General features: G+C 39.8%; 1 protein-coding gene across 1 annotated transcript in view; it reads left to right on the plus strand.

Moving 5' to 3' along the window:
- Positions 1–14,595, plus strand: part of glceb (glucuronic acid epimerase b) — a 50,604-nt gene that overhangs the window by 20,682 nt on the left and 15,327 nt on the right. The window contains exons 2-3 of the mRNA XM_056374289.1: positions 1,254–1,359; positions 10,471–11,000. Of these exons, the coding sequence (XP_056230264.1) occupies positions 10,484–11,000 (517 nt within the window). The 5' untranslated portion in view covers positions 1,254–1,359; positions 10,471–10,483. The remainder of the gene's footprint in view (positions 1–1,253; positions 1,360–10,470; positions 11,001–14,595) is intronic.

Genomic DNA, 14,595 nt, shown 5'->3' on the forward strand with positions numbered 1-14,595 from the left:
TAATGAGGGAGTTTTAGTTAGTCAGTCAGCTAGGCATCAGTGCTCTGATCTTTTACTGTTACATTCTTCAGCTCAATACTTTGCCTTCATCTGACATACTTACACTGAAGACAGCAGAAATGTGTATCATCTGATATTGATTTGGGATTAATTACAGCAATAGCAATAATTGGTACTTCGACTCCTTTAACTCATCCCTAATTAGACTGCATCATAATGTAAAATACCAATGTTGTTTTTGACTTATTTTATTCCTTGCCTTCTCTGTCTATTTTCTCTTCCAGCAGTGAGCCTGCAATGGCAGAAGCAAACCCAGCTGGTTTAATTTTCAACAAATTTAAGTGCTTTGTCAATAAGCCCATTTCATAAAAAGATCAATATGCTCTCTTTGATGTGGCGATTTAGCACCTTCTTTAGTTTAATAGCCTGTTTCAACGGGGGCTAGAAATACATTGGTGAGATTAATTGCAGAGTAAAGTATCCATGTCACTCTCTGCATATTTGCACTGATAGATTGGTTGTACATTAATGACCCTGCTGTCAGAAAGCCTATAAATTCATCATGGCTGCAATTACAAATATGAATTTGTTTCCTCATCTTAGTTTGTAGTGCATCAGTGTCAAAGTCTATGGACCATTGATTTAAGGTTATAATTGGCCACAGTGGAAAAGAAATACAACAGTTAATTTTGTTTCCCTCAGAAAAAAGTTTATATTGAAAAGCTGCTTAGCATGCTGAGGCAATCAGTCATGTTTTAGCTCCAGAAACATTTAGCCTGTCAAAGGATTTCATGTGAAAAATGTAGAGCCTGCTTAAACCGAGATGCACGGAGTACTGAAGAATTCATTCCTCTGCGTGATTATCATCTGATCAGCAACTGTGACTGCCGCTTTAAACCTTGCCAGATATGTGAATATTCTACTTGATTGAACTGAGCCTGTGAACGTGCCGCCTTTCCAGCGGTTTTTTCCAACTTTAACCCGGTGCGTCCTGAGATAGGCTCGACCCAAACCTCCATGTGACCCTGAAAAGTAGTAGGCAGGTGTTAAGTTAATCGTAGTGCCGGAGTAGGTTTGAAGTCATTTATTGTTTATCAATATCGTTTTCAGCCTCGGTCGGGCTCTTTTACATACCCTCATATATAGTACATGCACTTGATTGTCATGCATACAGATTTGGATGTATGTTTATGTGCCTTCATACATCACTTTTGCAGTAGTGGAAAATTTACTTTCTCCTCTCTCATGTATAGGTGCTGAGGAAACTGCAAGCAGAAAGTACCAGAAGAACCAGCTGTGTCAAGACTTGGAGGTGAACGTTGAGAGGATGTTGGGCGCTTCTTTGTGAATGGATTAGAGGTCAGTGTAAGTCTTCACTGTCGAGTGAGCCCATGCAGAGGAGGTTATTCTTTATTATTTATTGTCTCTTTGTGTAGATAATTTGTTCATGCACACTCTTTTATTATGACTGAGTTGTGACAATGGATAATTTTGTTTGATGAAATTAGATAACATGCTCTATATGCAGTGTAACCTCTTCTGCATGCAGATTTGTGCTAGACTTCATTACATGGACAAATTAAATCTTCTGCATACTCTTATATCCACTGTGAAAATGGCCTGGTCTTGCTTGTGTGATGAAACGAGAAAGCATGGCTGTAACAAGTCCCCCTAAGCCCTGCATTCCTCCTCTTGTCATCACTGAATCATTTTTGATTGCATAAGGAACGACAGAGCTCTTTGAACTAACTCTGGGTGCATTAGCTTGTATAACTCGGGTAATTGTGTCTGCATGAAGAGATGCTGCTGGACTTAAGGCACTGACACACACCCCAATACAGCACTAGTATAATCACACACATATGTGGATATACAACATAATTGGAATGCAGTTTGTTGTTTTTGTTTTTGTTTTTTTTTTTAGCCCAAGACAAAATAGTTAGACTATTGTTGACATACAGCGCCATTTCCCCCCTAACTGTCCGACTTGTTGCAGCACCTGTAGACCATGTGCACCACATTCTCCCATTTGTTTCTTAGCTTTTAGCTTGTTACGCCACGTTTCTTAGGTCCACATTTGTTTCTATGATGTTGTAGGGCAGGCAGCTTGCATGACCTGCCTCTGAAATGATGCATATATTTTTCTCTTGTCTCCCCTCCATTTGATTAAGAGTCCGCTTAATCCCTCAGTAGGCCACAGTTATAAGCTTTTTGGTAATGACCTGCTTAATCCCCCAACAAGAGATAAAACACACAGGCACATTAACTTCAAAGCAGTTTACTCACTTCTCGGCTGCCTCTAAACAAAGTTGTATTACTGAGCATTAATGGCGAGTTATGTGTTGGCCTGTTGTGTTGGTTTATTAGCTGAGCCATTCCTTTGAGTGATGCAGGAAGAAAGGAGGTGGAGTAACACCAAGGTTTTTGTCCTAAACTTGTGCATACTTTACAGTTGGTGATGGTGATCACACTCAAAACCACCATAGTGTTACATAAAATATGCAACTGTGTCGCAGTGACTTGATTCTCAAATGACAGAAAATTAATCTGAATCTATTTTCATAACTGGTTAATCATTTTAAGTCATTTTTCAGTTTGAGGATTTGCCAGTTTCCTTTACCTCATGTTTTAGTAAAGTGAATATTTTGGGGTTGGAGCCGTTGAGCAGCAAAACAAGATATGTAGACATCACATTGGGATTCAGTGAACTGTGATCAGTTTTTACTCTGTTTACTAGCATTTTATAGACTCAATGATTAATCCTCTAATTGAGATGACATCGTGAATATTAGTGACTCTTAATAACCTTTTAGCAACTTTATATAAAAGAGACACTAACAAATCTAGTGACAGTTTGTCAGACATTAGTGACAGTACAACAGGCAGTTTTGCTTAAAGCAAGTCTCCAATGCTGCCCTATGAATATGCAGACCTCTGCTCACTGTGACTGCAGCTCTGTGGCGTTAGCTGCAGTCTGTGAGAGAGGGAGGGTCTGCAGACACAATGGCAAGGCTGAAACAGGTGACTGCAGATTCTGCACTAAATGTATAAAATTGAATTGATTTAGTTGTCCTGGTTACTATCTTTACTTTACACACAGGTCCAGTTAAACTGTCTTCTTACAGCCTTGACTTGCCATATTACACACTAGCAAGTGACTTAGCTGGATGATCCACACAAGGGGTTAACAGGAGTTCTCTGGGTTTTGATTTATATGCATAGCTTTTGATTTATGGTCGTAGGATTTGATTTTATAGCTGAGAGTCGGATTTCTTCTGCTGAAATCACCTCTGCAACACAAGATGTATGTGTTGTAAATGATCAGCCCGTATCGTGCTTCATATTCCCCGCAGTAACTGTGTTTACATTCTTTTGTTTACTTTGTGATACGGAAGCGAAGGTGAGCTGCACACATACAGTAGGGTACAAAAGTCTGTTAGAACCCGTGGAAATGTTAAGCTGCATGTTTAATGTAAACGTTAACAGCTTGATAACTGACCTCAGATCAGTGCCAACTTTGATATGTTTGACTCAACCTTGTAGTTTACAGACGTTTTACGAAACAACAAGGTCTAATGATTTTTGCTCATGCTGTTGAAATTTACTATTCATGTGTAAGAGGGAGTGATAAAATATCTTGGTTTATGTTATTGACCAACACTTCGAATAGTTTCTTTCAATAACATAATGCATCATTTTACCGGTGGTGAACTGTGAGTATTAAGGCAAGGCCTTCTACGCTACAGCCCCCCCAATGATTTTTGGTCCCACCACTATATCTGAAAATCTGATTGGTTAATTCATCTGCCACGTTCTAAACAAACACATGCAGCTATTAAGCTTCAGCCCTTCTGTTCCGGTTATGAAGCCCTAACCGATGAGTCAGCTAGCTACCTTTTTTCTCGCTAGGCAAAAAAAAAAGATGACTGTGACTGGATAACTTTATTTTCTTGGTTTAAGGAAAGTAAAACTTTGATAGAAAATAAGGATAAAATTAGATTTTGAAGGGGATAATTATTAAATGAAAGAGACTAAATATAACATTTAAAATGCTGATACGTTTGGCCGTCTGAAGGCCCTGAGGGTTCCCCACTGAATTTTACTAGAGTGTGAGTATTGCAACACGTAACAAAAGAGATTTATAGTCATTTAACTCACACATTAAGTGGTAGTAAGATACAAGTCATTTTTCCCCTGTCAGTTGCTGCCTTGAATTCACCCTGATTCCTACACATTATCATAATCAGGCTCAGAACCACATCAGACGCCCACAACACATATGCACACACATACACACAGACCCACACAAACCATCCCATCTCCACAAGAGCAAACGTGCCTCACAGCTTCAGCATAAGCTGATAATTTACAGGCAGTCTCAAACTCCTTCCTTACTTCACCCGTGGAGGAGAGCAGTGAAAATGTCAGGAGTTTAGTTAGGGCTACAACACCTGCACCTCACACATACACCAGGTTTCTGCTCCAATAGCTCCCCAAGGGTGGTTCACAAGCACTCAGCTTTTATTGCTGTGATGACGGCTTGTGATTTTTACGTCAGAGGACAGCAGTAGAAGAAAAACAACTCTATTCACCCATTGCTATGCCGAGTGCTGCAGCAGTTTTGACAATGTTGTAAATGTTGTACATTCTGCACCAGGGACCAAGACGGAGATTAGCAGCTAGTTTGACTCGAAGTGCATTTAACAAGGTCACGATGTGTTTTTTTTGCTTTGGAATGATTTGATTTCATGCACTGCTCAAACTGAGATGTTTTTTGAAAACACTTTCTCATTATTAACAAACACCTGGTAGTATAAGATGCCCGCTACAATTTTCCCAGCTTTATTACCAGGGATCCGGGGGATAAAGACATCCAAATATTTGCATGTGTTATTAGTTGTTATCTATGTCTGGCAGAATTAATACCCACAGTTTTAAGCCGGGGGATCACTTCCTGCATTTGATGAAGCAAACGTCAGGGTATCCACAGAGCCGCGGATCCACATATGTTACAGTTCATCTCAGCTCCAAGGCAAATGCTCACAATCAAAGTCTAAAGCCTTTGATGATCTGCAGAAGCAGCGAAAAAAGCAGTGTATTATTGGACACGTGAGCGCTCTGGGACGTCAGGTTGTCAGGACTGTGAAGCTGCTCGTCCTGTCAGTCTGTTGGATCATGCAACCACAGTGTAGAGCTGTCAACAATATCATGTAGGATTTATCATCCAGGGACCATAGAGCTTAAGTCAGATGTGATTTACCAGCAATTTGTTGTGATGAGCATATTGTAAGTAGACCATTTTGTATTTAGTTATCAGTAAATATAATGCTGCTGTGATGGTGATTATATCTCTAGGGCTGCAATGACTGTTTTCATTATTGATTAATTTCATTATTGTTTAATATGAGAAAATGTGTTTTACAACTATTCCGCTTTAAATAATCCAGTGAATGCCAGTGAAATTGGTCAAACAAGAGTTTATGTTTGCAAAAACACAAATTATTTTTTTGTTTTAAAGCACAAGCCTTCCTTCATTTCTCTGTCTCCCCTGCATTTATCAATGCTCATGGTGTAGTTTTTATTGTTCAGGTACTCACAAAGCCTGAGACCATCATATAAAAATCTGCAAGTCTCACCAAGTCACTACCTGCTATTTCAGGCACTTTTCAATTTCCTGAGGTAGGACACTGGGAGCATGTAAGCTGAAAAGCTGCTTTTGTTTTCCAGTGTCTTTTGCCTTTATCTGTCAAGCATGGAGGACTTTTATCCTCCAACAGGATTGCCTTTCACCTCCTGTCTAGTTGCATCTATCTTTTTTATGTCAGTGTAGTTTTCCTTCCAGATCCAAACAGTGTTATTACCAGTGGGATTATATCTATGCAAACATTCCCGTGAGCTGATAACCAGTGGATTACACAAAAATCCATCCATATTGTATAAACAACTAGTCATCGTACCTAATGACAAAACAAAGATCATGCGTATGCATAAGCTGATCTTTCTGATCTAGAGTTCATGTCTGATGAAGTTTAGGTAAGTAAAGCTGCTTGGTTAAACGACAGTAAACAATTGTTGTCATTGGGTAAAGATTTCCTTTATGGGAAAATAAACAAATAAAAAAGAAGATTGCAGGGTCAAGTGTTTTTCTTGTTTCTCAAATTACCGCTCTAACTTGGGTTTGGTAGTCGTATAACTTTGTTTGCTACTGGGCGAGGACCGTCTCAGTCAGTTGCTTGTCAGGAAGATGTAAACATAAGTCATTCAAGTCTTTTGAATAAAACAACGATATTGTTGTTTCCACTGAGAGCCGACTCCTAATAGATGTAAGTGAATCTGGGTCAAAATACACCAGAGACAATGCAGCTACTGTCAGCGTAACTAGCTAAATGTTGTTTGTTTGCCTTGTAATTAACTTGTGCATTGGCAACTGATGAGATTTACATCTTCGTCTGTCAAAACTCAGGACATCAATAACGGCATTAAACTGAATTGTTCATATCAACTTCGTGAACACGGCATAAAATAAAAAGTTACTATTGTTTGTGTGGATGCTGTTTATCTGGATTTAGATAGATTGGAAGACTAGTGTCTCTGCTGCCCTAAGCAGGGATTCAAACCAAAAACAGCCCTGCTGGGGGGGGGGGGCGGGCATGTTGTTAAGGTCCAGGAAGTGCAGTTTGAATAACACATTAATGTGTTAAAAGATTCATCAGATGCCACAATGCTGTGGCAAGGTTTATAATACTCCAGCAGAGATGTGTGTGTGCATGTATTTGTGCAGTTAACACAGCACCTCAGCAGCAACCGTTGAGCTGGGTTCGACTTTTTTGTAGGATGACCCTGTGTTGTTTTGCCCGAGCTCCACCGCACTGAATAGCTTTATTTGCGGTCGTTCTTACCTCGTGGTACGTGTTGTGGGCAATACTGAATGGCATTGCAGTCCTGTTTTTATGCTGAATGAGATCCCAACTCCACGAGTGGAGCAGAGTTGTAAGCATCTCTGTGCCTCAGTTTCGGTGGGAATGTCTACAAAAGTTCAGGGTTGGCGTGCATGTGTGAAAGCAGCTTATGAATACCAGTCTATGGCTGTCCCAGCTTTTGAGTCTGCACATGTGAGCATTTCATAACGCTTATACCAGTTACCTGCAACAGCCTGATTTCAGTTCTGTCCTTGAATTCATATTACATGTTCTCCCTTATAAACTGTATCAGATGTGACATGCAGCCACTGGAGGACGATAAGCAACAGAGGAAGATAAAGCGTGGACCCAAGTTTAGGCTGCCTCTAACTCACTGATTAAGAGCCAGCACGCATTTACAGGCAGGCCTGGTTTATAATGATAATGATAATAGCCTTTTTATGAAAATGGGTTTTTAAGACAGGTTTAGGACAGGGCCATGTCACCGCCCTGGTGTGAGAAGGTTGACACCCATTTCTTGAGCATATTAACTGTGTCAATATGGGATTCTTCCTCAATAAAACACGCTTTATATTTGCAAGTCTCCCTGCCAAATAAGTCATCGCCTGACAAGTGACTTTTCAACAGTGTGCCATATATCTTATTAATCTGTTTGAATGTTACTGAGTTTTGTCTGCTGCTATTTTTGATTAATTGCAATGAAATATGGAACAAATAAAGTTTTAGTTGCTGTTGAATGTAGCTTTGTTGCTGCACTCTCTCTCTCTCTCTTGGTCTTTCTCTTGTTTTTTGGATAAGAAATTTCCATGTCTCCAGTTAGTTCCTTGTTTGTTTCAGCCTCTGGAACTAGTTTAAACCACATTGCAAATGGGCAAACGCTTATTTGTACGTCAGATGTGAATGAGACAGATTGAGATCACCTGAATCAGAGCATTCATGATTTTTGATCCAAAAACCAACTGCATTTGTAATTTGCTTCCCCGCGACATTAACTATCCCAGTGTGTATACTTTTCTGGCGTCAGGGTAAATTGTGTTTGTGAATTGTCTCCTAGTCATTGCGAGGTATTAGGATCCTCTCCATGCTGCAGTGCTTAAGCCCATGTCTATCCACCTTGAGCCTGAGCTCAACACAAGCGACGAATCACATAAAACGAGCCAATTATTTATAGTTGGTTCCCTGACAGGCTGGTCCTACTTATCTTTCAGGGTGCAGTCCCCAGGCCTTCCGCCTCACATTTTCAGCATTGACAGAGCTCCCATCGGCCCAATCTTTCATTACTGCACCAGGCTGACATTTCTCCAAGTATCAATGATAGTTTTTATGTGTGGCAATAATTTATCAGGCACAGAGATCCACCAAAGCTTTTTTTTTTTTCCTCCACTGACTAGAACACAACAGCAAAAAGTTTTAAAGTAGAGTTTCTATGAAAGAAAGTATTCTACTTTTCTTGTGGAACAGAAATGAATCAGTTATGTAGTGGGAAAAAAATATGTCCATGGCTCTTTTACTAGACACATATGAATCCCTTTATTCACAAATCACAAAAGTGCACTAACTTGCACTCCCTCAACATTTGCTTGTTAAGCACTGCGGAGGTCCACTTTCCTATTTAAGAGTCATCTAAAACATTAACTTTGTCCAAGAGGCTGCTCGCACTATCATTCGACTCTGCAATGCTATAGCTGATTACTATTGTCCAATTAATGCACAATAATTGAGCTGACCTTTAGTAGTGGCTCGGTTTGTCCTCTGTCATCAGCTCTGTTATCACTGTAATGGTAAATTCTATGAGCTGTAATTAGTGTGGAGGAGGAGACTTCAATGTGTGTATTGATTTCTTGCTGGCTTGGTGAAAACACCAGAGACACGCAGAGGACATGAAGACGTGAATCCAGACCGGTCCGCTAACACGTCTGATTGGCTTTGTGTGTTGTACGAGATCCAACTGGACCGGTGGATAATTTAGAAGAAACTTGGAATTTGGTGCCTTATTTCAGTCAGTGCTTGAAATAAAATAAAAGGACCTTAAAATTAATTTTAGATTTGTCTAGTGGAAATTGATTGGAGATCCAGTTTGAATGAGAAGTATTATTGGGAAATACTTAGTTGCTTTCTTGGCAAGAGTTAGATGATATCAATAACACAAACAATCAAAATCTAAAATGTTAATTAGTGAGCTTTAGAAGTTGTGGTTGGTGGAGTTTGTTACCTTTGGGCAGATTTAGGCTAGCTGTTTCCCCCTATTTCCAGTCTTCATGCTAAGCTAACCTGCTGCGGGCTCCAGCTGGACATGACAGTGGTGTCAGTGTTTTCATCACTCAGCAAATTATCATTATATCCCAAAATGTTGAATGAATAGAAGAGTTTGTAAGTTTCAGTGAGAAGCAGAAGTAACTTGAAATCTACCCAAAATAAGAATGAAATAAATAAGTCTACTAAAGTCTACTGTTAGCCTATTGCAGACAGTGGTTGTTTGTTGGGTAGTTAAAGAGACACATGCACACAGTGGTAATCAAAGCACAATCCAGAGCTTCTCATTGGTCACAAACGTGCAATTTTGCATATGCGACCACACACAGTTTGCCTCTGTTTGGAGTATACAGTCTTAATTAGCAACAGACTCTACATTCACCAGCTCTGTCCTGCTTCGGTGCTTATGACTCATCCCCAGCTGGACGTCTCTTCAGCAAACAAAAGGGAGCAGGAATGAGATTGATACAAATTACAACTTGTCATCTATTTAAGGAAAGTTGTTCCAAGCAGCTCTCTCTTGGGTTTATGTAATGTTTCATGTAAGAATGAGAGTTGTACGCTACTAACTGTGCCATGTACCATGCAGCATTATGAATTTGCATTACATTACTTTTTTTTATTTATTTCTATTACTATCCACCTCATTAATATGAATCAACTGACTTTTCAATGATCTAGAAAATTAAACTTTAAAATCAGGTCACAGTCAGTTTTTTTTTTTTCTTTAAACATCATCTCACCTCCTGGAGAAAGCTGGTGCTGTGGACCTGGATATGTGTAACAGTGTTTCTAATCAGCTTTTTATATGCACCCATACTCACACGATCATTACACAACAATGCATCCTTGTTTCCACAATGATTTTATTCATAGTCTGACTAAAACCAAAGCTGACACTAAGTAGCCTCTAGAATTCTAGATAGGTCAGTTTCCTGCTCAAGCGATTTCTGCTAAACATTTGACTATTTGTAAAATTCAGAAACCTTCTTGTTGGAAGGACAAACTGTACACTCGCACCACAGAGCCGGCATTGTCCGCACAAATGCTCAGACGAAAACATCTTGTATTCATGTAAATGTACTCTTTGTCAAATTTCTTTTTTTTCTTTTTTCTTTCCAGTGAAAGTTGTGTGGTGTGTTATTGACTGTACTGAGGTCATTTTATTTAGATATGCACTCTTCACACTTCATCCTTTGTTCTCTAATGATAATAAGGATTCAGTAACATAAATGACTATCACTAAATTATGGATCCTACTGGCTTCTTATGTATCCCATGTGTTTGTGTCACACAGGTGAGTTGCGACCATGCGCTGCCTGGCTGCTCGGGTCAACTACAAGACCCTCATCGTCATCTGCGCCCTCTTCACACTCATCACCGTGTTGCTGTGGAACCGATGCTCCAGTGACACCGCCGTACGCTTCCTGCCTCGTGCCGCCTTGGTGGCTCCAAGTCCCAAGGTGGGCGATGCCAGCATCAGCAGCCAACAGCACCCTCCACAACCTCCAGAGCCCCCGCCTGTCGTAGGGGTTGTAGGTGGGGTCAAGTATGAAGAAATTGACTGCCTGATCAACGATGAATCAACCATAAAAGGGCGGCGAGAGGGCGGCGAGATCTACCTGCCGTTCACTTGGATGGAAAAATACTTTGAGGTGTACGGCAAAGTGGTGCAGTACGACGGCTACGATCGCTTCGAGTTCCAGCACAGCTACTCAAAGGTTTACACGCAGCGGGAGCCCTACCACCCCGATGGAGTCTTCATGTCGTTTGAGGGATACAACGTGGAGGTCCGCGACCGTGTCAAGTGTATAAGTGGAGTGGAAGGTAAGACTTTTTATTATTGATGTTAACACAGTTGAGCACAGAGGTACACAAAATGGAGCTGCTATGCATCTGAATACCATTATATTTAAAAACCCCAAAGTTTTACTGTGTTTTTAGATGCTCGAGAAGCAAATGTGAAAGTCAACGTGCTTTTGAATCCAGTCTTTTCGATAAGCGTCAGGTGTGCATGTTCAAGATCAGCCTGCAGACTGACGACAACAATTATCTTTTATTTTTTCACATGATATAAAATACAGGAGCATCAAATATTCAACATGCAAATACACTTCCAACATAAACGTGCAAATCATTTAAACAAAATACATATCTCACTACAGTCTGGATTTACTTTTCAATGGCATTTCCCTTTCATGATAACTAAAATAAACCTCCAGTTTGCGGTAGTTGTTCTGTAATATACACCATCACGCAACATGAATCTAGTTTTATTGAGACCAAATACATACACATTTACAAACACATTTAATGATGAATGCTGATTTGTTTTTAAGTTTTTTAATAAACCCCATGTGACTGAGAAATATGTGATTTACTTAATGAGGCTCCAGTTCAGCAAAGCGATGCATCATAAATGCGATGATGTGATTTAAAATCAGATCATATTTCCAAAGCACCTGCCTACAGTCTCCGCCATCCATTCCTGAATGCAATTAACTTTTCTTTCTTTAACTAACACTCTTCAAACCAGGTTTAAAAATGCATTATTTCTTCACTCAGACGCTGTCTCCATTTCTTTGTATAGACATCTTGCTGGATCTCGGATAAGTGAATGTATCCTTCCCTGCTCCTTCACGTCTTCTGTCCAACCTCCAAGCTGTTTTCTTTTCAAGGTTCCTTTTAAAATAATTGCCAGGGAGGATCAATAGCTCATTTTAAAAGGCTATTAGTTTAAACCACATTATCAGCAATATATTCTGTGCCCCACTGGCTTGAAGAAGTGGTCCTTCATACTTGCCTGAAATTACAAAATAGATATTCATTATCCTTCCCTTTTGTCAAATAGTTAAAGCCACCGGTAAGAGAAAATAAATACTATCACACCAGGAAGTCAAAATATAGCGGCTACCCCCTGTAAACCTTCCCTTAAAGATTCAAACCTATCACTGACATCAGGGAAAATGACAGAAGGGGTGTGATTCATAGTTATTCGGCCACAGTCCTGACTCCTTTTCCACTCACTAGCTTGATGAGTAATCACAGCCAGTGTCTGTAAGAACAATTAGCCGGAAGTAAATTGGTGTTTTTGCTGAGATTGATGGTGCAATTTCCTACATTGGCCTTTTTTTTTTTTACGTATTGACAGAAATATTCTCTTCTGTTCTTCACACAAACAGAGCCACACAGTAGTTTTCTTCATATTAAAATCTGCTAGAAGCATTAATATCATTTTGTCATATACTCCTGAATTGTGAGGTAGGTCAGACGTTGTTCTATTAGTTCCATTGACTTTGGTTGTTTTTCATTAAATTGCATTGTTTTATTTTTGTAGTTCTCGGTACTTTTTAGAGAAGTGCTGTCCCACTCAATGACCTTTATGGGAGACAAATGATCTTACCTTTACCATAGTTGTGGCCCACTACAGCACATGTATGGGAGGGAACATATAGAGTGTAAACTGGGTCAGATAGGAATATAGCCAAATCTGTTAGTACCTGTGGGCTGAGGAGCAGGAACCAAGTTATTCTCACCTTGCAGTTGCCTGCAGACATTTTCTTTTAGTACAGAACTGAGGAAACACTCCCAGACGCACACAATTTCACATACGCGCTCATACACACACACACACACACACACACACACACACACACACACACACACACACACACACACAATTTATCAAGGTCTATTAATTAAGCCCAAGGCTCATTGCTGTGTAGCACTACACACCCGCAAACATACACACCTCTCTTCAATTTAGCATATTTTTATAGGTGAAAATAGCAGTTCATTAATTAGCCTGTCACAGTCAGAGGTACCTCAGGGCTTAATCAAGGTCATGGGAGCATTTCTCTCCCAATGCACCAATGGAAAAGTTTTTTAACAGGACCCTCAGCAGTATGCATTAAATGCTGTAATGACCCTTGTACATCCCTGTAGCATTCTAGCACTGGACACCCACTTAAATTGTACTGATATCTCAAACTGCAGCAGTTACTTGTTTCTTTAAACTGTGATACTATTAGGATGAAAAAAATATTAAGTCATGAAACACTTAAAGAATACAGCACTTTTATGCGTCATTACTTGTCACATCTCCTGGGGGGCTCGTGGTGTAATAGTAGAGGGTTACTTCACCAGAGCTTCCATGAGACAAAGAACAGTGGCTGAGAAAAATGAAGCTCCAGCAGCCAGGGCACTATCATTAGTGGAAGTAGATAATCCTCTCTAACAACACCCTCTTAAATCACTATCTGTTGTTTTTTGGGTCTCTTGCTTTTTCTTTAACCACCTTTATCTTCACTCCTCCTTTTGTTTTGCAGACCGCCATCTCCTAAACATTTTGCACGAACACACACACTCCTAAAACACGTCTTTTAAGTGCTTGATAAAATGCTCACACTCTCACACACACTCTTGGCACAAACACATACATGATGCCCGGTCTCTCTTAACGTAACCCCTGTGTACACTCAGCCTGCTGAAAAAGATAAATATAGCACTTTCTAGAGAAGACAGAGGGGCCTTGGAAGAATAGTCTCTGTACAGAATCCAGGACACTGTTGCAAACTGTTGTGATTATACCCCCGACTCCAAACCATCAACCTCATTTAAATAGACAACATTTTGATCCCAGTTCAATCTGTGTATTGTCAAAAAATAAATAAAATTATGGCTTGGAGTCGGTGTGCAGGCGTTAGTCTTTTCATTTGTGCCTAGGCTTGCACCCACAGTGCATGTGATTTTCATATAATTACATTATACAGCTGGGTTACAGCTAGCTGCTGCAATCTGTTCAGTCCCTGTGTGTTTAGCAGCAAGAAGCAAGAAGTGTAATATCCAACTAAATAAAGAAAGTGTTAAATGATATGAGAATATCCAGTTGTAATGTAAATATTAAAGGTGCATTAAGCTGTTTTAGCCACTAGGAGGCAGAAATACTAAAAGTTGTCAAGTTGTTATATATGGCTAATGTGTTGACAAACAAATGCAAAAAAAGATGTCCAATATTCACTGGCCTTTTAGCTCTGCTTTGGGCTCCACCAGCTCTAGCAACATGCTGTGATTTTGCCACCAGTTTACTTTGGGTCTTCACAGTGAGAGCTTGTTTGCTTGAAAAGAGTTTATCTAAGGGAACCTACTGAGTTGGGTTTTAATTCACAGTAATCGACTCTGTCATATAACACATTGTTAATATTGAACATATTGCTTAAATCAGTTTTAATATCTGCACGCATGAGTTTTCCTGACCTCCCAGAGGTCAAAAATAAAGCGAGTGATGAAAAAGGAGGAGGAATACTGATGCACAACAATAAGATGGTGTGGCACTTTTTTCTGCTATATTAACTTCAGTAGTCTTAGAACCTGCTGTAATTGGCAGAGGACCTAGTTTTTCAGATTTCAAGTTCTAGTCCGC

This window comes from Seriola aureovittata, chromosome 1 (assembly GCF_021018895.1).
Source record: "Seriola aureovittata isolate HTS-2021-v1 ecotype China chromosome 1, ASM2101889v1, whole genome shotgun sequence".
In the NCBI taxonomy this organism is placed as follows: Eukaryota; Metazoa; Chordata; class Actinopteri; order Carangiformes; family Carangidae; genus Seriola; species Seriola aureovittata.